This window comes from Pteropus medius, unplaced genomic scaffold (genome assembly GCF_902729225.1).
Source record: "Pteropus medius unplaced genomic scaffold, Ma_sr-lr_union100, whole genome shotgun sequence".
Lineage (NCBI taxonomy): Eukaryota > Metazoa > Chordata > Mammalia > Chiroptera > Pteropodidae > Pteropus > Pteropus medius.
The window spans coordinates 9,006,331-9,031,629 of record NW_024347791.1 but is presented as its reverse complement, the minus strand read 5'-3'; the positions used below and the strand labels follow the sequence as shown (position 1 = coordinate 9,031,629).

General features: G+C 35.7%; 1 protein-coding gene across 1 annotated transcript in view; it reads left to right on the top strand.

The window, feature by feature from the left end:
* UTP20 (UTP20 small subunit processome component) overlaps nucleotides 1-25,299 on the top strand; it is an 80,811-nt gene that overhangs the window by 1,631 nt on the left and 53,881 nt on the right. The window contains exons 3-20 of the mRNA XM_039877970.1: nucleotides 2,562-2,628; nucleotides 2,740-2,872; nucleotides 3,305-3,493; nucleotides 6,304-6,385; nucleotides 7,150-7,287; nucleotides 7,750-7,905; nucleotides 8,492-8,638; nucleotides 8,723-8,857; nucleotides 10,023-10,100; nucleotides 11,810-11,988; nucleotides 17,268-17,423; nucleotides 17,565-17,653; nucleotides 19,059-19,164; nucleotides 20,570-20,720; nucleotides 21,604-21,666; nucleotides 22,427-22,585; nucleotides 23,673-23,749; nucleotides 25,214-25,293. Of these exons, the coding sequence (XP_039733904.1) occupies nucleotides 2,562-2,628; nucleotides 2,740-2,872; nucleotides 3,305-3,493; nucleotides 6,304-6,385; nucleotides 7,150-7,287; nucleotides 7,750-7,905; nucleotides 8,492-8,638; nucleotides 8,723-8,857; nucleotides 10,023-10,100; nucleotides 11,810-11,988; nucleotides 17,268-17,423; nucleotides 17,565-17,653; nucleotides 19,059-19,164; nucleotides 20,570-20,720; nucleotides 21,604-21,666; nucleotides 22,427-22,585; nucleotides 23,673-23,749; nucleotides 25,214-25,293 (2,185 nt within the window). The remainder of the gene's footprint in view (nucleotides 1-2,561; nucleotides 2,629-2,739; nucleotides 2,873-3,304; nucleotides 3,494-6,303; nucleotides 6,386-7,149; nucleotides 7,288-7,749; nucleotides 7,906-8,491; nucleotides 8,639-8,722; nucleotides 8,858-10,022; nucleotides 10,101-11,809; nucleotides 11,989-17,267; nucleotides 17,424-17,564; nucleotides 17,654-19,058; nucleotides 19,165-20,569; nucleotides 20,721-21,603; nucleotides 21,667-22,426; nucleotides 22,586-23,672; nucleotides 23,750-25,213; nucleotides 25,294-25,299) is intronic.

The window sequence follows — 25,299 nt, the reverse complement described above, 5'->3', positions numbered from 1 at the left end:
ATTTACTCTTTTATAAAAAGATTAGGGCTAGAATTTCATAATTTTTTCTACTTTTAGCCATGCTCTAACTCAGTCACACCTCTACAAAAAAACCTTGCTTTTTGTTGCATCAAGTAATTATTTTTCTGCTAGCCTTTTAAGATCCCATAGAACATGCTTTTAGCTTATGGATTCAACCTCAGTTTTTACTATTTGTCACTTGGCTCTAGTCAGACTTTGCTCACTGCCTTCGAATGCCTTCTCTCCAATGTGTGAATTCAGTGTGTCAAATGATGTCATCTAAGTAAGGACATAACACTTTGGGAACTCATCATCAGAGGAGCCTAACCTGAATTCTTTGGAGGCGAAGGGTGGGGTGTCAAAAATGATAACATAGATAAGGTGATACCTGAATTTAGTCTTGTTTATATAGGTTTTAGCGTGGCAAAGAAGACAAGAAAGAATATTTAGGCTGTGGGAGAAGCCTGTATAAATGAACAGGCTAGAGAATGCATGTCACAGTCAAGAAACTACAGAGTGGTTCATTGTGGTTATAATTGTATATATGGTGTTTGTGTATAAGTGTATGTACAGTCGATAGTGACTGGGATGGGAGAAGGAGTATCTGGTGAGAGATAAAGCAGAAGAGATAGTCAAGGATCATAACGGGCTTTATATGTCAAGCTAAGTTTGGATTTTATCCTGAAGTTATGTGATGTCATTCTAGGATTATAAAGCAGGGAAGTGACATGATCAGGTTTAAGTTTTAGATCTCTCTGGCTTTAGTGTAGAATAAAGAGTAGGACTGGAGTCAGGGCAACCAGTTGTGAAGATTTCGTAGTCATCTAACCAAGAGGTGATTATGGTAGTGGCAGTCAAGATGGAGAGAAGGGAAGGATTCCAGAGATATTAAAGAAGTAGACTTAATAGGACTTGTGACCTGCTGAATATGCAGGGAGGAAGGGAATGGGGTTAAGATTTTCTGTTTCAACTAGTTGGTTGAAGATGTCATTCATCAAGATAGATTTAGGAAGAGAAGCACGAGGTTGATTTTGTTTGGGGCTTGTTGAATTTGATATACTTGTGGCTCACCAAATGATGATATTCAAAAGACATTTGGATGTATGGATCTGGAGGAGTACAGATGACTTTGGAGGTGGAGTTACAGATTTAACATTCAGCAAATGGTTTAGTTTAAGCTATAGGAGAGGTTGTAAGCACTAAGGGATAGAGTGTTGAGTTAGCAGAGAAGAGAGCCAAGGATAGGATCCTGGGCTGGGAGGTCCAGTGTGACCTCAATCAAATGTCTGGCCATTGACTGGGGCTAGTTGGTCTAGGTCATCTTCATAGCTTCTTGTTCTCCAATAAGCTGGACTAGGCTTCTTTTCATGATGACAGAATCTTTCCAAGAAAGTAAAAGCAGGAATTACAGGGCCTCTTAAAGATTAGCTTGGGCAGTCGCAGGATTGTTTCCATTGCATGTTATTGGTCAAAGCAAGTCACAAGTCCAGGCTAAGTTCAGGGGGTGAAGAAATAGACTCCAACTCTAGGTGATAGAGGCTGCCAGTCACATTGTAAAGGGGTGGGGACATAGTCTATCAGAGATGGCTGACATGTACCAATCACTGTGCTAGGCTACAAATTCCTTCTCCATTTAGGTTTTAAACTGTTAGGTATGTTTCTCTTCTGCCTTAAGAGACACTGAACAAAATTTAATTGGATTCTCTTCCTTCCTATTCTCCCTATTGATTTTATTTCATTTTTATTTTTTAAAGATTTCCAAAGCACAAGTTAAAGATTTACACTTTTTTGAGATTGTAGAAGATTTTGCATGCTGTTTGCGTATGTGCTTATGTATTTGTTCTCTCTCTCTTTTTCTATGGGCATACACACACACACGTACACATACACACATATATATATACATATATACATGCATACATATGTATACACATAGATACACACATATATATGGACAAAGTAATATATATTGTGTTAACAAGCTAAATAACGTAGTGGTGAACTTAGACAAACATATTATCTCACCTTTCCACCTACTATTGCCAAGGAAACCAGTATTGGCAATTTGGTATATGCGTATTTTTCCATGTTTTTCTGTAATACAAATATGTGCAAACATTTATAGACTGTGTAACTTTTATCACTTTGGAAGGGATATCAACATCCTTCTTGTTCAATATAGATATAGATCTTTTTAATAGCCACATAATATACCTTAGTATCTATAGGCCACAAGTTATTCTAATCATTTTTCTGTTGTTACATATTTAGGCTATTTTATGTTCTCCTCTCACTACAATAAAGCTGAATAAACATCTATATACTAATATGTTTGAAAGTTTTATAGAATTATTTGCTGCAACCAAATCAACAAAACATTGTTTTCATAAAGCATGTGTCCATATCGTAAACCTGAATGCTTTTTAAATATATTAGTTAAAGCCCATAAAAAAAAAAACACTAAAAGTTAACTTGTCTTAAGATATTAATATATCATTATTCTTATTTACTTTGATCATATTTTGAATTGTCTGATTAATGGACTGCTTTAATCTTGGCAGGAGGTCGAAACCTACTTTTTTGAGGGACTGCTGAAATGGAGGGAATTGAACCTTACGGAACACTTTGGTATTTTCTATTTTGTTTCTGTTTCATTCACTCATCATTTGCACTTTATATTCAAAACAACTAAATAGCAATATGATGGAAGAGCAAAACATCTATGTTTTTTTCATCCAGGAAAATTTTACAAAGAAGTTATTGACAAATGCCAGTCATTCAATCAGCTGGTCTATCATCAAAATGAGATAGTTCAGAGTTTAAAGGCTCACCTGCAAATCAAGAACAGCTTTGCCTATCAACCCCTTTTGGAGTAAGTAGCATGTCTGCATTTATGAGTAGTTGTGTTTTATAACTATACATGCCGTAGATCTGGTGTTTGTTTTAAAAATAAGAATTTATTTTGAGTATTAGTGCTTTGCCATAAAACAGAATCTTAGGTGTGTACTTTGTTCACTATTATTTTATACTTTTAAGATAATCCCATTTTTCTTTGACATAATAGGAAAAATTGACCATCACTTGTGATAGAATGCATCTTCTTGCTCTAGCCTGATTTCTCTGCTGCACTTTTAAAATGTGAAGAATTTGAAAAATTTTGTCTCTCTCTTGAGACTTGATTTGGAAGATTTAAGTAATTCTGTCATCATAGGCAATCTACTATCATTTGTGAAATAGATTTACAGTATTTGTGTTTTGGTCTACATGTCTCAAAAACAGTTACTTTTTCTTATTTTTAATCCAGTTTGGTTGTACAGTTGGCACGAGATCTACAGACAGACTTCTATCCACATTTTCAGGATTTTTTTCTGACTATCACCTCAATCCTGGAGACTCAGGACACTGAGTTGTTAGAATGGGCTTTCACCTCGCTGTCGTATCTTTACAAGTACCTGTGGAGGCTCATGGTGAAGGACATGTCCAGTATATACAGGTGACCCTTTTTTCTCTCTAGTGTGGGTTTTCTTTCTTTTTTTTTTTCTTTTGCTTCTAATTTTTATTGTGTTTAATTGACTAGTCAGTGCCGTTTAGAAAATGTATAAAGTTATGCAGCCATCACCACTATCCAGTTTACGAACATTCCCATCATCTGCACGAGATTTCCCCTGCCTGTTTGCAGTCAGTCCTGCTCCCATCTGTATTGGTTTTGAGAGCGAAAGCAATACATGCATGCTGAATATTCAAGGTTGCCTCTGTGAAAATAGCTGTGTGCTTGAGGCCCCCTAAATAGAATGATCCTCCTCAATAATGAGATTTTTTTTAACATTTAAGTTTTGTAAGTTTTTATGTTTTGGTCAAGGGCGGTTTTATTGATACTGACAACCAAGAGAGAATTTTTGACTCTCACCCTTGTCTGGTTAAAACATGCATAATGCATAACATCACGTGTACCTGCCGACACGGCTACCTGACTCTAATATATGTTCTTTAATTGCCTTTTCCCTGGCTTCTGTCTTACTCCAAACCGCCTTTCCAACTCAGTCCCTAATTACTTCCTTATATAAAGTTGGTTCTCCAGCCACTCTATTCCACCAGTCTCTTTATAGCCAACTGTTGAAAACATATCTCCCCTTCCCCATCAAAGCCTGGCCTAGATTTCATAACCTCCGCAAATATTTCCTTGGCCAGAAATGAAAGCTTTGTACTCTGAACCCCTGTGGCATTCTATACCACTTCCATGACACAAATTTTGTTAACAGTTGTTCACAATGTAATGGTATCCTCGACAAACGTACACTCTTCAAGAACCTCATCTTAAATATCTGCATTTTCTAGTGCCTATCATGCTTATTAAGCCAAAAGAGACACTCAGTATTTGTGAGCAAATGCGGACAGGTAAAGAGAATAATTCCATAGTAGCTTTTTGTTTAAAGTAAGGGAAGGAGTGTTTATTATCTGTTTCATTCTGGAGCTTGATGGAGATTTCCATTGGTGTCTGATTATTTCTACATATTTTAATTGCCACATGAATACATAAGATTAACTCTTCTCCTCCAACCCCATAGGAGTGGTTAAGGGATATGACTGTAGATTTTCTTTTTGTATCACCCTCGACCCTACCCTCTTTTGAACAAAGGAAGAGAAAGATATTTTTTCAGCCTTTACTAGTTCTCTATGAAGCTTTTGGTAAAATGTATTCGAAATCAAGATTACTTCTTTAAAAACCAGCAAGATCTTGGGGAGGGGATACATAATTTATTTGGTTTCATGGCTTCTGCTGTTACTTTTATATCTCCCAAGTCAGACTCTCTAGTTCTAAATTTATTTGCTCTTAGTATGACATCTTCAACATTCTGGATATTTTCTCTTGAGTATTACTGAAACCAGAGTCAACACATTCCCATTCAAGCCAACTCTTCAATTATTCCTGTGTTGAGTAAATATGTAGTCTATGCCAGGCCCTGTTTGGTTGCCCAGTTTCTAACAATGACACCATCTCTTCTCATCACTGAGACTTGGCGCCCTAGAGGTATCTTTGACCCACTGTCTTCAAGGACTCCAAATCCTTTTGATTCTATTATTTATTTATGCGCTCCACCAGTTCAGTGAATATTTATTGAACACCATGTGTCAGGCACTTGAGATACAATCACAAAACAGATAAAAAGTCCTCTTCTTGCAAAGTTTACATTTTAGCAGAGGGAGAACATCTGGACACATGCCCGGCATACATGGGGAATGGCAAGGAGGCCTGGGTAGTTGAGCAGTGTGTGCAAGGGGAGAATAATTAGGCAATGTCAGGGGCTTGGTAGTAGGGGGCTAGATCATAAAGGGCCTTGTGGATACTGTAAGGTCTTTGGTTCCATTGCAAGGGACTCTTGAAATGTCTTTTGGGAAACATCTTTTGTCATTCCCCTCTACCACCAGCCTCTTTCATGCCCTCATTCACCCAAGATTGTATGGCTTGAGCAGGTTTCTAGTAGGACCGCCATTCTCTTCTTCCTTTTTTTATCCGGTATCTTGCTGCCAAATTAATTTTTCTGAAAATATTCATTCCATATTCAGCTAGTATTAGTACCTGCTATGATCAAGGAACCATTAGGTAATAGGGATATGGCAAAAATAGGAAGATATTTCATGCTCTCCTGTCATTAGGAAGACCAATTTAAACCATGCGATTATACAAGTAATTATATAGTTATAGCTACATGGTTATATGACTGACATTGAGCAGGTTACTTAGCCTTTTTGCCTCAGTTTTATTAATAGTATCTACCCTATGGAGTTGTGCCAGTTAGGTAAAGTAACATGGTAAGTGCTTATGTAAATGTCAGCTAGAGTCTACACTCCTTCACTAGGTATTCAGAGCCACGTGTTTACCTGGCAGCTTTATCTGCAGCTGCCTGCCCCAACCACACTGTTCTTCCTCTTTTAGACTGACCAACCTCCTTGTTATTTCTTCAACATGATCATTTCTTCCCACCCGATCTTTGATCTCACTTTGATCTCTAGTGATATGTACTCTGGTATTCACCTGAATTTTTCCTGTTCAGGGCTCACTTACAAGTTTCAACTTTTCATGGAGTCTTTCCTATAAGTTCAGCGCCACCAGTCCTACATTTCTTAATGTCTGTTCAACACAAGGCTGTCCTGGTAATTGAATGAGATTATAAACTTCTTGTTTTATACCTGCTGCGTATCCCTTTCATACCTAGCACAGTGTTGGTTCGATATATAGTTGACATGTCGTACATCTTTATTAAAATTATGACCATTAAACATGTCTTATTTTCTCATTTATAGTATGTATAGTACACTCCTGGCTCACAAAAAACTACATATAAGAAATTTTGCTGCCGAAAGCTTTACTTTTTTGATGAGAAAGGTTAGTCTGATATTTATATATTTATCGCTCCTTAATCCTCAAGAATCTGATGAACAGAAGCTGATATCTTTTATACTGTGGTTATTATGAACTAATGCTTTATACACACACACACACACACAGACACACACAGAAACCTCTAAATATTAAGTTTATCTCACCATAAGGTATAGTCTTTGCTCACTAATGTGAAATAATTTGGGTCATTCTTTTATTGTTATTTAGGGTTTTGGTAACTTTCAGAGTGTGTGTGTGTGTGTGTGTGCGCGCACGCGCACCCGCACCCGCACGCACGTGTGTACACACACGTGTATAAAGAATCCCCTAATTCAAGTCAGTAAATACATGAACAGTGGGATTAACGGGAATTTTATACTGATTTCTTGGAAGGAACTGATTGCAGCATCATTCGTGTTTATTTCCATAGTATAGTGTAGAGAGTTTTTATAATAAAACACACACATTGGCATTAAATTTCTTTTATACTCATAAAATACAAGTATATGATTTTCTATAAAAGACAGAATGTTGCCTTATGTAGTTTTTCTTGATGCTTCCCTTATACCAGTGAATTAATTATTCTTTTTTGTGACATTGCAAGTGATACTATACCATTACAGTAGTGTGAGACATTACAAATGTCTATTCCTTTTAGAATTTTGTCCTCATTATATTTAAATATGAATCAGTAGAATAGTAGATTTTTTTCATTTGGATATGTTTATGTTGTAAATACAAATTTCGATTTACATTTTGTGTTTTAGGTTACTGATAAAAACGGACTTTTCAATTTAATGTTTCTTGATCTTGATGAACATCCAGAAAAGATAGAAGGAGTTGGACAGTTGCTCTTTGAAATGTGCAAAGGAGTGAGAAATATGTTTCACTCCTGTACAGGAAAGGTAAATAATTGGGAGGAATACTGAGTCTGTGTGAAAGGGATTAAAAAAATAGAAAAGACTTACTGAAATGATGGAGGGAAGATAGCATAGAATAAATAACACTGACTGGGTAAGCATTGCTATTAAGACTTTAATAGCAATGCTTACCTAATGTAGGTTCTGGATCACTAAGTATTTTTACTTACAAAATCATTGCTTTCTTCATCCTAGATCCTAGAAGGTAACATCAATTGATTAATGAGCAAAAGTGGATGGAGAGTAGGCAGTCGTACAATAAAATTCCTCATCCTCTTTTGGAAATTCCTTTGGGTCAGTTAACTTAACCATCAACATTTTTATATCTTTGATTATTCCTATGTAAGATTTTAAGGTAGCTAATATAATCAGAATGGAAAAATCAGAGTGTAATACTTTAAAATGAGGGTTTGCATGTTTATTTGAATGACTCTTGGATTCCCATAGGCGGTGAAGCTAATTTTGCAAAAGCTAGGACCAGTTACTGAAACAGAAATTCAACTACCATGGATTTTAGTTGGCGAAACACTCAAAAACATGGTCAGATCCACTGCATTCTATATCTACAAGGAACATTTTGGTACATTTTTCGAATGTTTGCAAGTAAGTTCTAATTTTACAGGATTTGTATGTGATGAGGAGTCCAAGCATTGATCGTTATTACTCTTAGTTTAGCAGACCATTTTTGAAGATTGTATTTTATAATTGTCCTTATACGTTTACATATGTCTTAGGATTTTCCTTCCCTCCGCCCCCTGTACTATTTTTATTTGATATGCTATTTTGAGATGCAGTGGAGCATAGCGGTTGAGAGGACCAGCTTTGGAGCCAGACTGCCTCCGTGTGAGTCTTGGCTTTGTCAGTTATTGTTAGTATGACGTGGGGAAGTTATCTAAGTCTCTGTTCCCCAGTCTCGTCATCTGGTAAATGGGCTAATAATACTCCCTCCTTCATGGTCACCATGAGGATTGTGAGGAGATGCTTATAAAGAATTTAACACTGTGCACTCAGAAATGTTAGCTGTTACTATCCTTATTGACTCCCAAGAAATGTGTCTTTTTCTTTCAAAGCGAATGAATGAAAATTTGAACTGGTTCATACAGTACTTTCACTATTTGATTAAAAGATGAGTTTGATATTTTATAGTTATCCTCTCTGTTATATATTTTTTCTGTTAAATTCTTTGCAGGAATCACTCCTGGATCTACATACAAGAGTAACCACAAGTAACTGTGGTGAAAGTTCTGAGCAGATTAAGAGGTTATTAGAAACATATCTGATACTTGTGAAACATGGAAGTGGATCAAAGATAACCAAGCCTGTTGATGTTTGTAAGGTGAGTTGTCAACTTTATTTGCTTCAAGTCTGTTCATTAAAAGCTGACTGCTAGGTGTGCATTATTTTTTCTTTTGTTTTACAGGTATTAGCTCAAACATTACAAATAGCCAGTCTCTCCACATCTTGCCGGAAGACCCTCTTGGATGTAATTTCTGCTTTGGTCCTAGGTGAAAATGTTTTCTTGCCAGAGACCCTCATCAAAGACACCATAGAAAAAGTAATTTACTTCAGCAAATATTAATTGAGTAGTTAATATGTTTAGCATTATATAAGCCTCTTGGGGAATATAAACGAAGCATAGCAAAGGCTCTGCCTTTGGGGAATTTATAATCTTGTTAAGGAGATGTGAATTGCAAGCTATAATTGAAATAAGCAAAACAAAGTGTGATAAAAAGCTAAATCTGTTCAGCGGATATTCATGAAATATGCATAGCTTTCCAATGTGCCGGCTATGGACTAGATGGACACCATGAGTGGACACTATGGTGCCTATGATTGTTAGGGAAGTGGGCCCTGGGAGTGAGTAGTCACAATCTGTTAAACTAATCTGTTGATGTCATATTGAAACATAATGGTTAATTCCATCTGGAGTTGAGGAACAGAGATTGCTTTTCAGAGGACTTGAATTTTGGGATGGTCCTTGAAGGTTAAGTAGCAATCTGCCAGTCAGAGAAGAGGTTAAAAACTAGGAGGGGAAACGGTGAAGACGTGTTCAAAAATATATGCCATCTAGGCATATGGACGCATGAAGAAGTGTGATGTATATCAGCAAGGCTCTGCTCGGATTTTAAAAGAGGTTGGATGCTATTCTGCAAGTATTGGAGGGCGCTGGAAAAATTTTAATCAGGAAAATGATTTGATGAGATTTGCATTTTAGTGAGTTTAGAAGATGGATTGGAGGAAAGTGGGATTAAAAATAGAAAGATCAGTTTGGTTCTTTTTAGCTTCATGGATTGCAGCAGTGTAAAGTATAGAGGAAGGTGTAAAATCGTGCTGCTTGCTCTTCCATAATTTTCTGTAGCCGGGAGAGAATTGAGCTACTCTTAGGCGGAACCAGTGCCCTTTGCTTGTGTATAAGTTCCTATGGAGAAGGCCTTGCATTGGACAGAATACTGGTTGAAATGTGTCCACCACTCCTTTACTCTAGCTGCTTTCCAGAGGAGAAGTCAGTGCCTGTGTCTCCCACCTGGATGTGTCCATCTTCACAGAGGCAAATTCAGCAGTCAAGTTCTTTTTTTTGCCTCCCGTGACTATATTAACTTATACTCTTTCCTGCTTGCAAGTGAGAGGTCCTTGAAGATTTTGGATGTTTTTTTATTTTCGGGAATGGGGAAAGTACTCTCTGTGTACTTAAATTAATATTTTTTACTTGTGGTCCACAGATTTTTGAGAGCCAATTTGAAAGACGTTTAATTTTGGATTTTTCTGAAGTCATGTTTGCTATGAAGCAGTTTGAGCAGGTGAGAAGGATATTGCATTAAGTTTTGGATTTGTTTTGTTTTTAATATGTCATGATAAAATAAAATTTAAAATCCTGTGTGTTTTGTTTTTTTTTTTTTTTTTAAGAAAAACAACATAAGTATTAGATGTTTTAGTCCCTATATTTTTAAAGCAATTATATTCCAATTTTAGGTCACAAGTGAAATTTTATTCCATACTCAAAGGCATTTAAAATAATATTAGGTAGCCAGTTTGCTTTTGAATGCTTCTTTAGGAAGTTATAGAACCACTTAGTAAAATTGAATTTAAAAAAAACAGTTTAAGGAACTTTTATGTAAATTCAAAGCAGAGAAAAATAGTTTCTGAAACACTTTGCATTGGAGGAATGTTGCAGATTCCTTTCATTGCTAAAAAGTAGATACCTGATGGAAAGAGGTAGAACTCTTTCTTCTGAAATCCTGAGTTTATTTTATCCTTTCCCCTCTCCCCCATCAAACATTTGCCGCTCCTTGTAACTAATCTTAAAGTTATCTTCATAGAAGCTATCTCTGTATCTGTTCTCTCATTTTTCCCTTTAGTCTTTAATAATACATGTTATCATTTGCCTTCAAAAAACATCTTTGTTCGTGTCCTATCCTGTTCCTTCCTGCCCAGCGAGAGCCCTTTATCTCACTCTGGATTTCTTAACAACAACATCTTTTCCTTCTTCCCTGTTTCCTTTGGTCTTTTTTAAAATATCTTATTTTTATCAGCGTACTCTATGTCTTTTAAAAAGTGAAAGAGAGCTAAAGGTAATCACTTGATTTCCACTCTCATCTTACTTGCCAGGAACAAACACATCTAATGATTTTTAACTTTTTTCTGGTATTTACTTTCTATTTTTAAATCATCTGAACTTAACTGCTTTTCCCTTATTTCTTAGTTTTAGTCCTCATCTGTAGACTTCTTCCTCTGGTAGATGGATTCTGGTCTTTTACACCTCTCATTTCCCAAATAGAGTTAGGTCATAAATTTTGGCTGACTTTATATTCACTATATACTTAATCGTTATTTTTCTTAAAAAGATGTATTTCATAATTATATTCCTTTCTTGTATAACTTCTTATTTTTCCTGAAATTGCCTCTTTCTTTAAAAACTGGAAATTGTTTCTTTTGAATAGCTGGTCAGTGAGTCTGTCTTTCAACAGCACTGTAGAATGCCTTTTAACAAGGCAAATGGTCAGATAATTTAGCAGCTCATTTTTGTTTTTCCTTTCTTAGAGATGCTTTTCCTGGAGCAATTGAAATCTGAATAGGTGCCTTCTCTGCCCACTGCACAGATGTCACCTTAGAACTTCCTTTGCTTTTCTCTTGATTCATAGATCCCACGTCTTTCTCATGTTATATAGTTTATTCTCTTATTTTGATGAACATTCTTTAGAGGTTTCTTCAAAGGTGAATAAAAGTAAAATTTTGAGATTTAGTACATCAGAAAATGTCTTCTTTTCTCTTCACACTGTAATCCTACTATGCTGAGTATAGAATTCTAGATTCTGTCATTTACTTAGTTTCTCAGGCTTTGTTATCTTCTAGCTTACATTGTTCCTGTGGAGAGATCCGATGCCGTTCTTATTCCTGATCCTTTGTGATTTCTATTTTTTTCTGTGGAAGTGTTAGAATCTCCTTTTCATTAAGTGTTCTAAAATTTATCCTTTATGTATGTTAATAAGTGTGATTTTCTTATTTTTAGCTTTTTCTACCCAGCTTTCTCTTATATATTGAGAATTGCTTCTTAATTGATGATGCTACAGCCAAAGATGAAGCTCTGGCCATTTTGGCCAAGCTCGTTCTACACAAAGCAGCACCTCCCACTGCTGGCTCGATGGCGATTGAGAAGTACCCTCTGGTTTTCTCACGACAAATAGTGGGGTAAGTTCTAAATCATTGTTCCCTGTATTGTTAGTAAGATTACCCATTTGAAAATAATGCATTAACAGTACTGTAAAAAAATGAAGATCTATATGTATTAACTGGAAAGATGTTCACACTGTCATGTGAAAAAAGCAAGTTGTAGAATAGTACATGAAGTATAATCCCATTTTGCAAAGTTAAAAAGCGTATGTAAGCACAGGAAAACATAGAATATACACAGACAGGTTAAGTTGGTTAATGTCAGGAGGATGGTAAGTAAGTGAAAGAAAGACATGACTATTAAATTTTTTAACACTTTATTTGAAAATAATTATATATTCATGCAATTGTGAGAAATAGTGCACAGAGGCTCCATATACTCCTCACTCGTTTTTCCCAGTGATGACATCTTATGTAAGTTTAATATCACAACTCGAAAATTGACATTGGTACAATCCATTGACCTCATTCAGATTTTCCTGTTTTATATGCTTGTGTATGTAAATGGACATATAGTTCTATGCAATTTTATCACGTGTGTATTCATAACTATCAGCAGAGTCAAGATACAGAGCCATTCCCTCACTGCAGGATCTTTTGTGCTACTTTTTGATAGCCACACTCATCCTGCTGCTCCCTATTGCAGCTCTAACCCCTGGCAACCACTAATCTATTCTCCATTTTTATAATTTTGTCATCTTAAGAATATTATATAAATGGAATTATATAGTACAACTTTTAAGATTGGCTTTTTTCGCTCAACACAATTCCCTTGGGACCTGTCCAAGTTGTGTGTATCAGCAGTGCATTCCTTTTTATATCCAATGTCTTTTCTTGTGTTTATTGCTGGGTAGTATTGCATGATAAGGATATAGCAGTTTGTTTAAGTATTCACTTATTAAAAGACGTTTAGGTCATTCCTAGTTTGGGGCTATTATGAATAAAGCTGTTGTGAACATTTGTGGACATAGCTTTTTATTTCTCTAAGATAAATACCCAAAAGTGGACTCCTTGGGTTATGTAGTAAGTGCATATTTAGTTTTATAAGAAACTGCCAAACAGTTTTCCGGAGTGGCTGTGCCACCTTACGTTCCCACCAGCAGTATGAGTGATCCAATTTCTCTGTAGCACTTTCTCACTAGCACTGGATACTATCACTGTTTTTTTGTTTTGTTTTGTTTTTGTTTTTTGACTTCTACCAGTCCTATAGGACATAGTGATATCTCATTATAGTTTTAATTTGCATTTCTCTAATGACCGATGATGTCGAACATCTTCCCATGTGCTTATTTACCTCCTCTTCAGTGAAATATCTGTTCATTTCCTTGGCTCATTTTCTAACTACTGTTTCTTTCTTTACTGTTGAGTTTTGAGAGTGCTTTATGTGTCCAAGGTACAAGTCCTTTTGTCAGATATGTGGTCTACAGATATTTCTTTCCAGTCTGTAGTTTGTCTTTCTTAAAAATCTTAAGATTTTTCACAGAGCAAAGTTTTACATTTTGATGAGGTCCGGTTTATCAACTTTTCCTTTTATAGTTAATGCTTTTGATATCTAGTCTAAGACTTCTGCCTAGCTGTTGGGCCCAAATATTTTCTCCTATTTTTCTAAAAGTTTTATAGTTTTATGTTTTACATTGAAGTCCATGATCCATTTTGAGTTTATTTTTATATGAGGTATGAGGTTTAGGTCAAGTTTCTTTTTTTGCCTTTGGATGTCCACTGCTCTGACATTTGTTGAAAAGGCTTTTCTTCCTCATTGATCTGCTTTTGTACCTTCTCAAAAATCAGTTGGGCATATATTTGTGTGTCTATTTCTGGATTTTTTATTCTTTTCCATTGACCTATGTCTATCCTGTTCTAATACCACTCTGTCTTATTACTATAGCTATAAAGTAAGTCAAAATCTTGAAAAAAAATTATTTCACTTTTTTCTTTTTCAAAATTGTTTCACCTATACCTATTCCTTTGCCTTTTTTTTTTTTTTTTTTTTTTTTTTTTAGGCGAGCCAACCCTTAGTTGACCTCACAGATTCTCGCGTCAGCTTATAATTCCTTATTTTTTTTATTTTATTTGTTTTTTACACCTATAGCACCTGGTCTTCCTCGTGGTCTCCCATCCAAGTAGTAACCAGGCCTGACCCTGCTTAGCTTCCGAGATCGGGCTGGATTGGGCTTGTTCAGGGTAACTTGGCTGTAGAGTCCTCTGCCTTTCTATATAAATTTTAGAAGAAATTTGTCTTTGTCTACAAAAAAAAAAAAAAGAAAACTTGGATTTTGTTTAGAATTGCATTAAATCTAAAGATCAATTTGGGGGGAATTGACATCTCCCTAAGGATACACAAAACTGTTAACTTATGTCAGGGGACTGGTAAGAGGAAGAAAGAAGTGACTATTAACTTTTAGATTATATACCTTTGCATTGTTTGTAGAAAGGGCCATGGATTACTTTCCTAATTCTATTAAAAACTATGCATACTCTTTCAAACTTGAAAACAAAGTTTATATAAGTATGTGAGAGGATTCTGCTTATCATTTTTAAAATAGTTGTAGTGGGTATGCTTCTAGAAATTATAGATCAGGAAACCAGTTTCTTTAACATTCCTACACGTTTATATACATAGGAATACATAGGAATCGTTTTCTTATTTCTCTTAGATTAGTTAGACCTGTCACTGCATTCCTTGAGTTTGTGCTGAATTATCAGCTTTGAAGCATCACAGCATCCCTTGAGGTGGGTGTCATTGTCCCCACAGTCACACAGCAGAGTTAGTTTTTGAGTCTGATCAGCTTGAGATTCTGGAGGAACCCATCTTCTTTACATGTCCCTCTTCTGCCAACCTTAAAAATAACTTCTCTCTCAAAACATGTATACCAATAGGATCCTGTTGGTGTTCTACTTTGCTGAGCTCTGATTCCTGAGGAAGAGGTAATGAATAACCCCTGTAGAATTATTTCCTTGGAACTTTCTCTTGACTTTGCCATACCACGCCACTCTCCAACAGGCAGATTCCTTGCAAGTGGCCAAAACTTCAGGTTCTGGGCAATGGGAGTGAGCTGCTTTGTTGGCTTCCATGAGGTGAAGCCAAGGGCCCTACTGAGGCTGCAGGTCACACCTTCTCAGGCACCTTCGTGAATGTTCTTAGTCACACCCCATCCATGTGAAGAGACTCTTCAGAAGATAAATTTACTCTGTCATTTGACAGATATTTATTGTGTTAGGCACTGTTCTAGGCATTGGGGCACAACAATGAAGAAGAAAAAGGTTCCTTCTTTTGAGGAGATGACGCTCTTGGGAGGGTATGTGAGGCGAATAAACAAAGACAATTTTAGATAATGATAAAAAGAAAAATAAAACAGAGTCTTGAGAGGAAATGTGAATGGTGAAGCTGCACTACACCTCTCCGAGAGGGAACATTTGAGCCAATGATGAAGGATTCAGCCTTGCCAAGAAAGGGTAGGTGAAAGGCTTTCCAGGCAGAGGGAAGGGTTACTGCAAAGGCTCTGGAACAGGGATAAGCCCAGTATGTTTGAGGAACAAAGAGAAAGCCTGTGTGAGTAAAGAGCATTGAGCAAGGAGGAAATTGGAATGACAGGAAGTGAGAGAAGTAGACGAGTGTCAGATCACATAGGACCTTACAGAATGAGGTAGGGGGTGTAAATTTATTGGAGGAGCTCATTGGCAGATGTGATGAAGCAGGGGAATGACTTGGCAACTATAAGACTCACTTTTAAAATTCATCTTTATATTTTATTTGTAAAATTTTTGCAGATTGTTGAGTCATGGTTAGTACTTGAAAGACTATCAAGGTGTAGTGACTTTTAGAAATTGCTAATGGAATCAACTCATAATTTTCAAGCATTCAATATTCCATTAAGTAGGAAACAAAAGAGAAGACAACTTTTCAGTTAATTTTAATGATAAATAGGATACAGAAATAAAAATCCAATATTCCACTTCTGTGGTGTAACAAGCTAAGCAAACTGGACATGGAGGATAAATTATAAAAACAAATCATTTTACATGTTTCTGTGGTTTTTCTTTTGATTAGGTTTTTGTCTTAAAGAAGGCTGAAGTATATAATTCATTCGCAAAAATAAAAATAAACAAATAAAAATAGTGCCAAAGTAACAGATACTTAAAACTGAATGTCATATCAGAGAACATCATTGAGTAACCATTTATCAGATTAAAGCTGCAAAGTTACTTCTAAATCATAATCATTTTAGTAACAGATGTCAGATTCATCATGGTAACTTTGCGACATCATTCTACAATTTGTGAAGTGCAATAGTCCCCCCATATCTGTGAAGAATTCATTCTAAGACCCCAAGTAGTTGCCTGAAACCTCCAATAGTACCAAACCTTATGTACAATGTGTTTTTTACTATCCATACATACCTATGATAAAGTTTTATTTATAAATTAGGCACAATAAGAGATTAATAACAATAATAAAATAAAACAATTATAGTGTAATAAAAGTTATGTGAATGTGTCCTCTCTCAAAATATCTTATTGTACTGTACTCACCCTTCTTGTTATGATACAAGATGATAAAATGCCTTGTTGAGAACTTGCACTTTTTCAATTAAAGGAGGCACTTTTTGGCTTCTTTTTGACAATTCCAAATTGCCAGTATCACTACTCTTGTGCTTAGCGCTATTAAGTAAAATAAAGATTACTTAAACAAACACTGTGATATCTCAACAGTTGATCTGATAGCTGAGACAGCTTTTAAGTGACCAACAGGCAGGTGGTGTCTGTCATGTAGGGAAGCTGGACAAAGAGATGATTCACATCCTGGGTGGCATGGAGCATGATAGTATGTGATTTCATCACACTAAGAACACACAATTTAAAACTTATGAATTGTTTGTTTATGGAATTTCCTAACAAAACCACAGATAACAGCAGGACTACTGTAGTAAAATTTATGTCTAAAGGGAAAAGGAGGATGGAAGAAGTCAGTTTATTCCAATAAATTACCTCTCCAGTTCTTAAAAACATGTCCATCAGCACAAAATTCAAAAATAAAATTTAAAACTAGAAGAGAATTTAAGTTATGAAGCAAATTAAAATAGAAAATAGATGAAAATAGAACCAATAAGTAAAATTAGTGAAAATCAATAAACAATGCACATTTGTTTAGTTGTTTATATTTAGTTAGTTATCAGTTCTTTCCTCTCCCCAAATGCTCTGTGCATGGAAAGGAACCTAATTTTATTTCAAACTTCTTAGGTCAAGAGCAATCACATTCTCTTCTATTTTAAACATTTGTTTCTCTTTTCTTCTTTCAGATCCTTTATAAAGCAGAAGATGACCAGATCCAAGGGAGAAAAGGCACAGATCCCTGTATTGAACCATCTGTTATCTATCATTCAGTTACCCCCAAATAAAGATACTGCTTATCTTTCACACTCTTGGACAGCCCTTGTTGTGTTACCTCATATCAGGTAAGAAAATAACACTCTTTTATTTTGAAAAAGATAACTTAGCATGCTGATTAAAACCTTTTATTAACCATTCCTTGCTCTTCCATCAAAAAAGCCATACTAGTTTGAATTTTTCCCTTTTTCTCCCCACTTCTTGGACAGACCTCTTGAGAAAGAGAAGGTGATACCACTAGTCGCATGCTTCATAGAGTCACTCTTCATGACTGTTGACAGAGGGAACTTTGGAAAAGGTGAGTTACAATCTTATTTGTTCTCTACTCTTTCTTTTCTGGCTTAACCCCCTATATGATAAATAAGGAAAAAAGAGGGTAAGAGGGAGGCATTGTACTTTTACTTCATAATGTGGTGACTGAGTCATGACTGCTCGAATATAAGCTGAATCTGAAGGTAAAGCGTCAAAAAAGATGCCAAAGCCAAAGAAATAATACCCGCTCATTCTTGAGCCCCAGCATGTGTCTTGTTCCCCATCTCCCACAGTATACCTGGTGTACACCTTAGGCTCCAGCATTTGCTAATCCTAAGCGAGACTTGCTTCTCCAACCCTCTGGCTGCCCTTGCACATGAGTTCCTTCTTCCTGGAGTTCTTTCTAGATCTTTGTCATTTGATGAACTCTTATCTTTTAAAACTGAGCTCAAGCACATACATCTCTAGGAAGGCCTTCATGACCCTTCTAGGCAGAATTAGGCTGCCCTGCCCAAAACGCCATTTCCTGTTTATGGACTTGTGTGTCTCCCCCCCGACTAGCCTGAGAATAGCAATTTAAAAGTAGATATTTTGTTTTATTCTAGCACAGTATATTTTTTGTATCACACGTATATAGTAATTCATTCATTTAAATTTTAATGTACTAGATTCTATGTTAGATACCAAGCAGACATATTAGAGGAGTGAGTAGACTCACATTTCAAGTGCTCAGTAGCCACATGCAACTACTGGCTACCACACTGGACTGTGGCTGCATATTGGCCCAAGTATAGAACATTTCTACCATAGCAGAAAGTTCTATTGGATAGCACTATTCTGAAGTCTGGAGCAGGGGTTGAGAAAAATTTTAGATTAAATACTAGTTAGTAAATATTTTAGATTTTGTGGGCCACATTCAGTCTTTGTGATGTATTTTTTGTCTTTGGTTGTTTTTTGTTTTAAATAACTCTTTAAAAATATTTTTTAAAAAACAAACAAAAAACTAAACCAAAACAAAAAAACGTTCTTAGCTTGACAGTCATGTAAAAACAGATAACCTGCAAGATCTGATTTGCAGGCCATAGTTTGCCAACAACTGGTCTAGGATTAAATGACTGTATAATTAATATTAATAGAGTGGATTTTGAGTAGTAGTCATTGGATACATGACTCCTTATATATTGGATGTGTAAAAGCAACATGAGTTTTATACAAAGATAATTTCTTAGTTTTTGAAAAGTCCGGGTCTCCTCCTCAAAAGTTCTAATAAGACTCAGAACCTTGTCTTTCTAGTTTCTTTGTATTATATTCTGACATTTGACAGGTAATTCTTTAAAAGGCTCAAATTTACTTAAGAAATTTGTATAAAAAGTGTTAGATAAATGAGATGTCTGCTAGTGATTGTGTCAAAGAAATAAGTAATATAGTTTCTTCTGTTTTTCTGCCCTTAGGAAATTTATTTGTTCTTTGTCAGGCTGTAAATACTCTGTTAAGTTTGGAAGAATCTTCTGAACTTCTTCATTTGGTTCCTGTGGAACGTGTGAAGAATTTAATATTGTGAGTAAACATATCTTCCATTTAGCTTAATAATGGGAAAAAAAATGAAAGCTGCTGTTTTTGTGAAATCTTGGACATAATAAAAGTCCTGTTTTGATCTATTTTATCCCTGATCCTGTGTTTACATAGGAGATTTGGAATTGATTTAAACTCTCCAATTAAAATAGGTAAAATTTTAGACACCGTCTATAAATATAGATTCATCTTTGTACAGGGGTGTTCTACTATGTGTATAAGCTAGTGTTACAGAATGTAAAGGGTATGTAATGCTGATTGTTTCCAACCATAACACAGCACAGTGTTGTTGACCTTACACACTCTCTGTTCTAGAACCCAGGAAGCCATGAATGCCGACTCTGGGTGGGGCCGGGGAAGTAGGGGGTTGCTGGCTTCAGCAGCAAAGAAGCATTATGGCTTAACAGAGTGAGGAATGAGTCATAGAAGAAAAGGACATAAAGGTTGGGGTGGCAGGCAGTGTATGACCTTTGGCCATTATAAGGCCTTGGCTTTTACTCTGAGTGAAAGGGGATCCAGGAGATATGGGGCAGGGAAATGACTTAGGTCTACATAAGATCACCCTGGCGGCTGTGTTGAGAAGAGACTGAAGGAGAATAACAGAGACCAGTTAGGATTTCATTACATTAACCATTTACCACCCCTATATCAAATAGCATTCATCCTCCTTGCCCTCTGCCACTACACCCCCATACCCCAGTCTCTTGGTCTTGCCTCCTTTCCCTGAGGAGTAAATTCCCTCTACCACACTCATCACTATCATACAGATTATTTATTACTTTATTTACTTACTACCTTCCCATTTTAGAATATAAGCTCTAGGAGGATAGGAATTTTGTCTTTTGTTTACTGCTATATCAAGTTTCTAGAAAAGTCATTGGCAAATAATAGGCACTCAGTAAATACTTGTTGAAGAAGGATGGCACATAGAGGTTAAGCAACTTGCCCAGGTTACACTGCTCTTGGTTGATGGGGCTGCCTCAAACCTGGGCTGCCCGACCCCAGAGCCTGTATCCTCCTCTGTGTAGCTTCCCTCATTAGCTCAGTGCCCAGCACATGGAAAACAGTAACTATTATATCTCCTCCCCTGTCCACAAATCCATTGTCATTTATGACCACATGGATTGAAAAGACAGCATTGCATTTTAGTCAGAATAGCACATTCTAATCCTGCCTCTGCCTCCAACTAGCTGTGTGTCCTGAGTACATCATTCACTATTGCTAGGCCACCAGTTCTTCATCTCTAAAGTGGCACTAAATGAGCACATAAAACTTTTACCTGTTCCCTTTTACATTTCCTTCATAGGTGATAATCATTTGTAGTTTCTAGTATCATCTAAAGACTGGGGTTTGTGGTGCAATTTGGGTCTAATAAATTATCTTGTTGCAGAATGCTTCCTTTAGAGCCATCTGTGCTGCTGTTGGCCGATCTCTATTATCAGAGATTATCCTTGTGTGGCTGCAAAGGGCCGCTTTCTGAGGAAGCTTTAATGGAATTATTTCCCCAGCTACAAGCGAACATTTCCACTGGCACATCCAAGGTAGGCTGTTTTGTGGTGTGTTCTCCATCTCTCTCTTTTGCTTCTGTATGCCAGTAGTTATCAGAGCTTTTTAATCAGAAAATGCTGCTGTGGAGTGGTTTCTGTATAAAGCACTAATTCCTAAAAACTGACATACACAGTAATTGCAATAGGTCTAGTTGGGGATCTTAATAACAAACATAAATTCTGGGCCCTTACATTTCTGGTTCAGTATGGATAGAGTAGAACTGAAAAATCTGCATGGTTTTTTAAAGCTGGGTGATTCTGCTACTCATTCGGGTGTACAGAAATACCTGAATACATTATTTAGAAATAAAAATCGCTAATTTCAATGAAATTGTAAGCTTATATGGATCCTTTGCACTTACGTACAGAGATGCTTATAGTGACACAGTTCAAAGAAACAACATGGTTTTATGGGCAACCTCACCCTGTAAGTCTAGTCTGGTCATTAAGTGTTCCATACACCATTTGAAACAGATATTGGTTGGTTTTGAATTACTCTGAAAAGTAGTATATTTTTCATAATTCTATAAAATTTAGGTCTCACAATTAATCAGTTTCTTCTTATGTTTAAACTTTGGAGTTTGAAACATGCCTTTTACTTTTTTTTTAATTATTATTTTTTTTATGGTGACATTAGTTAACGAAATTCAGTAAGTTTCAGCTGTACACTTTAACAGTAAGGTATATATATATGTGTGTGTATATATATATATATTTACACTGTGTGTTCACCTCCCATAATTAGATTTCTTTCTTTCACCACATATTTGACCTCCTTTACCCCATCTACCTCCCCCTTCCCCCCAACCCCTACTCTATGGTAACCACTAGTCTATAGTCCATGTCCATGAGTCTCTGTTGCCTTTTACTTCTTTAGATTCGGCTTTTGACAATAAGGATCCTAAATCACTTTGAGGTTCGACTTCCGGAACTAAAGGAGGTATTTTAACTCATCAGTTTGGATGATTTTTTAAAAATGTAATTTGATGTTTATTTTTATTTCCAAAATGATAATTTTGTAGAAAATTCCAACACTATGTAAATATCATAAAAACAAAAAAAATTTTGTAATTTTTACTCTAACTAACCCCCCAAAAAAAGGCCACCACTCAAAATCCAGTTAATTGGTGAATATTCTTTTAGATTTTTGTACATATACATCATTTAAACAAATGATGTCATGAAGGTTTTTCCATATTAGTACCTCTAATCCTACCTCATTTCTTTTAAAGTTTGAATAGCAGAACCAGTTTAAAATATTTAACCAGTTCCCCGTCAATGGATGCTTAGATGGGTTGGTTACTGTTTTTCGGAATTTCTAGTAATTCTACAGTAACCATCCTTCCACAGATATCTTTGTATATGGAAATATTTCCAAAACATGAATTATTACTTCTTGATGTAGAGGTAGAATTGTATAGCAAAAATACATATACATTTTCTTTATTTCAACATGTTGCCAATCATTTCAAGCCATTTTGAGAATTACTTTCCTGTTTTTTTCTTGTCATTTCTATGCTAGATACTAAACCTAAATTATCTGCCTGAAAGTAAATGGTATGAGGAAAATGTAATCATTTACTCCCCAAACGTGTTGCTTTTTTAACTTTAAACATTAACATATCCCACATTTGGTCACATTTAATGCTTTTTTTGGAAAATCAAAATACTGACTCCTTGGTTTTCTCTGGATTGTTCAGGATGATGGGCTCTCAGAGCGTCAGTCTGCCTTTGCCATATTACGCCAGGCAGAACTTGTTCCCGCAACTGTGAATGATTACAGGGAGAAGCTTCTTCATCTGAGAAAACTAAGACATGATGTGGTACAGACTGCAGTCCCTGATGGGCCATTACAGGAGGTATAAAAATGTTCTTTTTTTTTTTTTAACTAAATTTATGCGTTAAGATCCATTTGGCTGGCTTTTGAAAAGAGAAACATACCAAGCAGTCACACACGCACACACAAAAGAATTTTTAAAACTAGGTAAAGCCTCAGTTGTTTTAGATGCTTTGAATTAAATAGCTCTTCCAGCCTTTTCAACAATGGAAATAATTTACTGTCCCCCTTCTCCTGAAAATGTATGTAGCATGTGAAGATAGATAGGAAGTGGTGACAGGAAGACTCAATGTCAAGTTTAAAGCCTGATATCTTCTGCAGTTTGTTCATTGTTGCAGGACATCAGTCCTCTACCTTTTGTAGCAGGGATTTTCTGTTTATAGCCCTTGAAGATACATCACTAGTCCCTTTGGGAGCAAGGCCAAGTGGAGGCATTCCCCTTTCAATCAGGGCAGTTCTGTTCTTACCGTGCTTTGTATATTAGTGTCCTGTGTTATGCTTCATTTGGAAAAGGGGCTCTGCTGCTAAAAGAGTTACAGACATCCCACCCTCAAATAGTAATAGAACTTACATTCTGCACGATGCCTTCCTAGCAAATGGGGATGCTGGTAATGACTGTTGTTGCAAAAGGTGGCTGAGAAAACTTCAGATCCTCTGAATGGAACTCCTTTAACGCATAGTTGAGATAACTCAGACATCTGTTTGTGAAGCCACAGCTGCTATTCACAGCATATTTTCTTGGGTTCTTTGGCATCTGTGCTTTACTGATTACTGTTCAAGTTTTTGTCTTATAAGGTGATGGTGATTTCGGTGTTTGTTAGAGGAAATTTAATGAAGAGTCAAATCTGTTTATTCAAATATATCTTTTGATCATGAACATCTGGAGTGAGTTTGAATAACTGTGTTTTGCTTTAGCGATTCTTCTATGTTAAACAGTGAGTGACATTTTGGGGAGAGTTGGAAAATGATTACTCACTGAATTTTGGATTGAGACCTACAATTTCTTCTTAAAGTACAAACCTCTTTCCAAACCTCAGATTGTCTGAGGTGCGTATTTGGATTTCAGTGCAATTCTATTACTTATTTACTGAACTAGTCTATAATTGCAGGTGCCACTTCGTTATTTATTAGGCATGTTATATGTTAACTTCAGTCCTCTCTGGGATCCTGTTATTGAACTCATAAGGTAAGCATGGGTTAGATGGATGAAACTATAATGTTTTAACTACTACAGAATGATAGAGTTAGTATTATACTCCTTCTAAGTGTGATTTAAATGAATAGGTTTGTACAGACAGTATTTATAGTTACCTTAAATCCTTTGTGAAAGACAGGGTGAAGAAAAGTAAACATAATTATTCCCTTCGATGCCAAGTTTTTAGTAGTTCAAATATTATATGTATATTTCTTTGTACATTGAAATTACTTAGGAAGACTTCTCTTTTTACTTTATATAATACATCTTTATTGTTGAATTTTTTACAGTAACAAAGTATTGTGCAATTGCATAATTTTACTTTTATATGTTGGTCATTGAGCCAAAATTTAATTTAAAAATGAGGACTTTAAAACCCTTGCTATCTAGTATCCAAAATTCCTTTAACTCTAAAAAGGACTTTAATAATAATATGTTATGCCTCATATGTAGAAATCTATCCTTTAGCAGATGTTTGTCTTTAAATGGTCTACTCGGGCTTTTGTCAGATTGGAAATATACCTCTCAAAACCCTACTAGTTCCTATTTGACAGAAGTAAAATAAACAAATCTCTTTCCAATTTGGAGCCAGTTTGTCTGCCATTTTTTGCCTTTCAAAGTTGTCAAACCAGTATTCTGAAAGCAAGGCCTTTTAACATCAACTTCATAATTTTGTTTATTGTTATTAAGGAAGAATCTGACGTGTGTTACCAAAAGCCCACTGTCAAAATTGTTAGCTCTTCAATTACTGAGCACCTTTAGTGCTTCTCCGTAGCTGGCTGGGCTGTCTTCCCGTTGGGTACATCTTTCTGTCTAAAAATTGGTTTATTTTTCATATATAGTCAACAACATATGTAGTTCATGTCACATGTAAAGTTAATGCATATTCTTAAAAAATTAATGACAGAAAGAATATAAACATTTTGAGAATACTGTTTCTAGGATATCATTATATGAACATACTTATGTGATTGATCAAATTTCTCTTAAGTTCTGAAAGATATGTTGCATGCAGTTAGTGAATATTTATTTTACCTTTGTGTCGATAAGTGTAATTGAATTTGGTGGAGGTGAAAACAAAACTTTAAAGTTAGCTTTGAACAAACCGAGTTTTCTCTCTATACAGAGGCCTTTCTTTTTCTTAACAGACTGTATTTTATACCTCATGCCCCATTCCCATTATTGTGCCTTTAAAAATAGTTTTCTTATAGAGATCTACTTAGGTCTTTAAAAATACCCTTTAGTACTTTATGACTATAAAAATAATCTGTGCTCAACGCAAGCATTTTGATAAATATAGAAAAGTACAAAAGTTGCTTATAACCCCACATTCAGGGATAAGTTAATTAGCATTTTAGTTATATCCGTTCACTCTTTTTCTGTGAGATATCTCAAAATAATATCACATATTTTAAAATCATATCACAGGTTTTGTTTTGTGATCTTTTCTCTTAGTTCTCATGCACATGAAATGGAAAATAAGAAATTTTGGAAAGTCTACTATGAACATCTAGAAAAAGCAGCTACACATGCTGGTATGT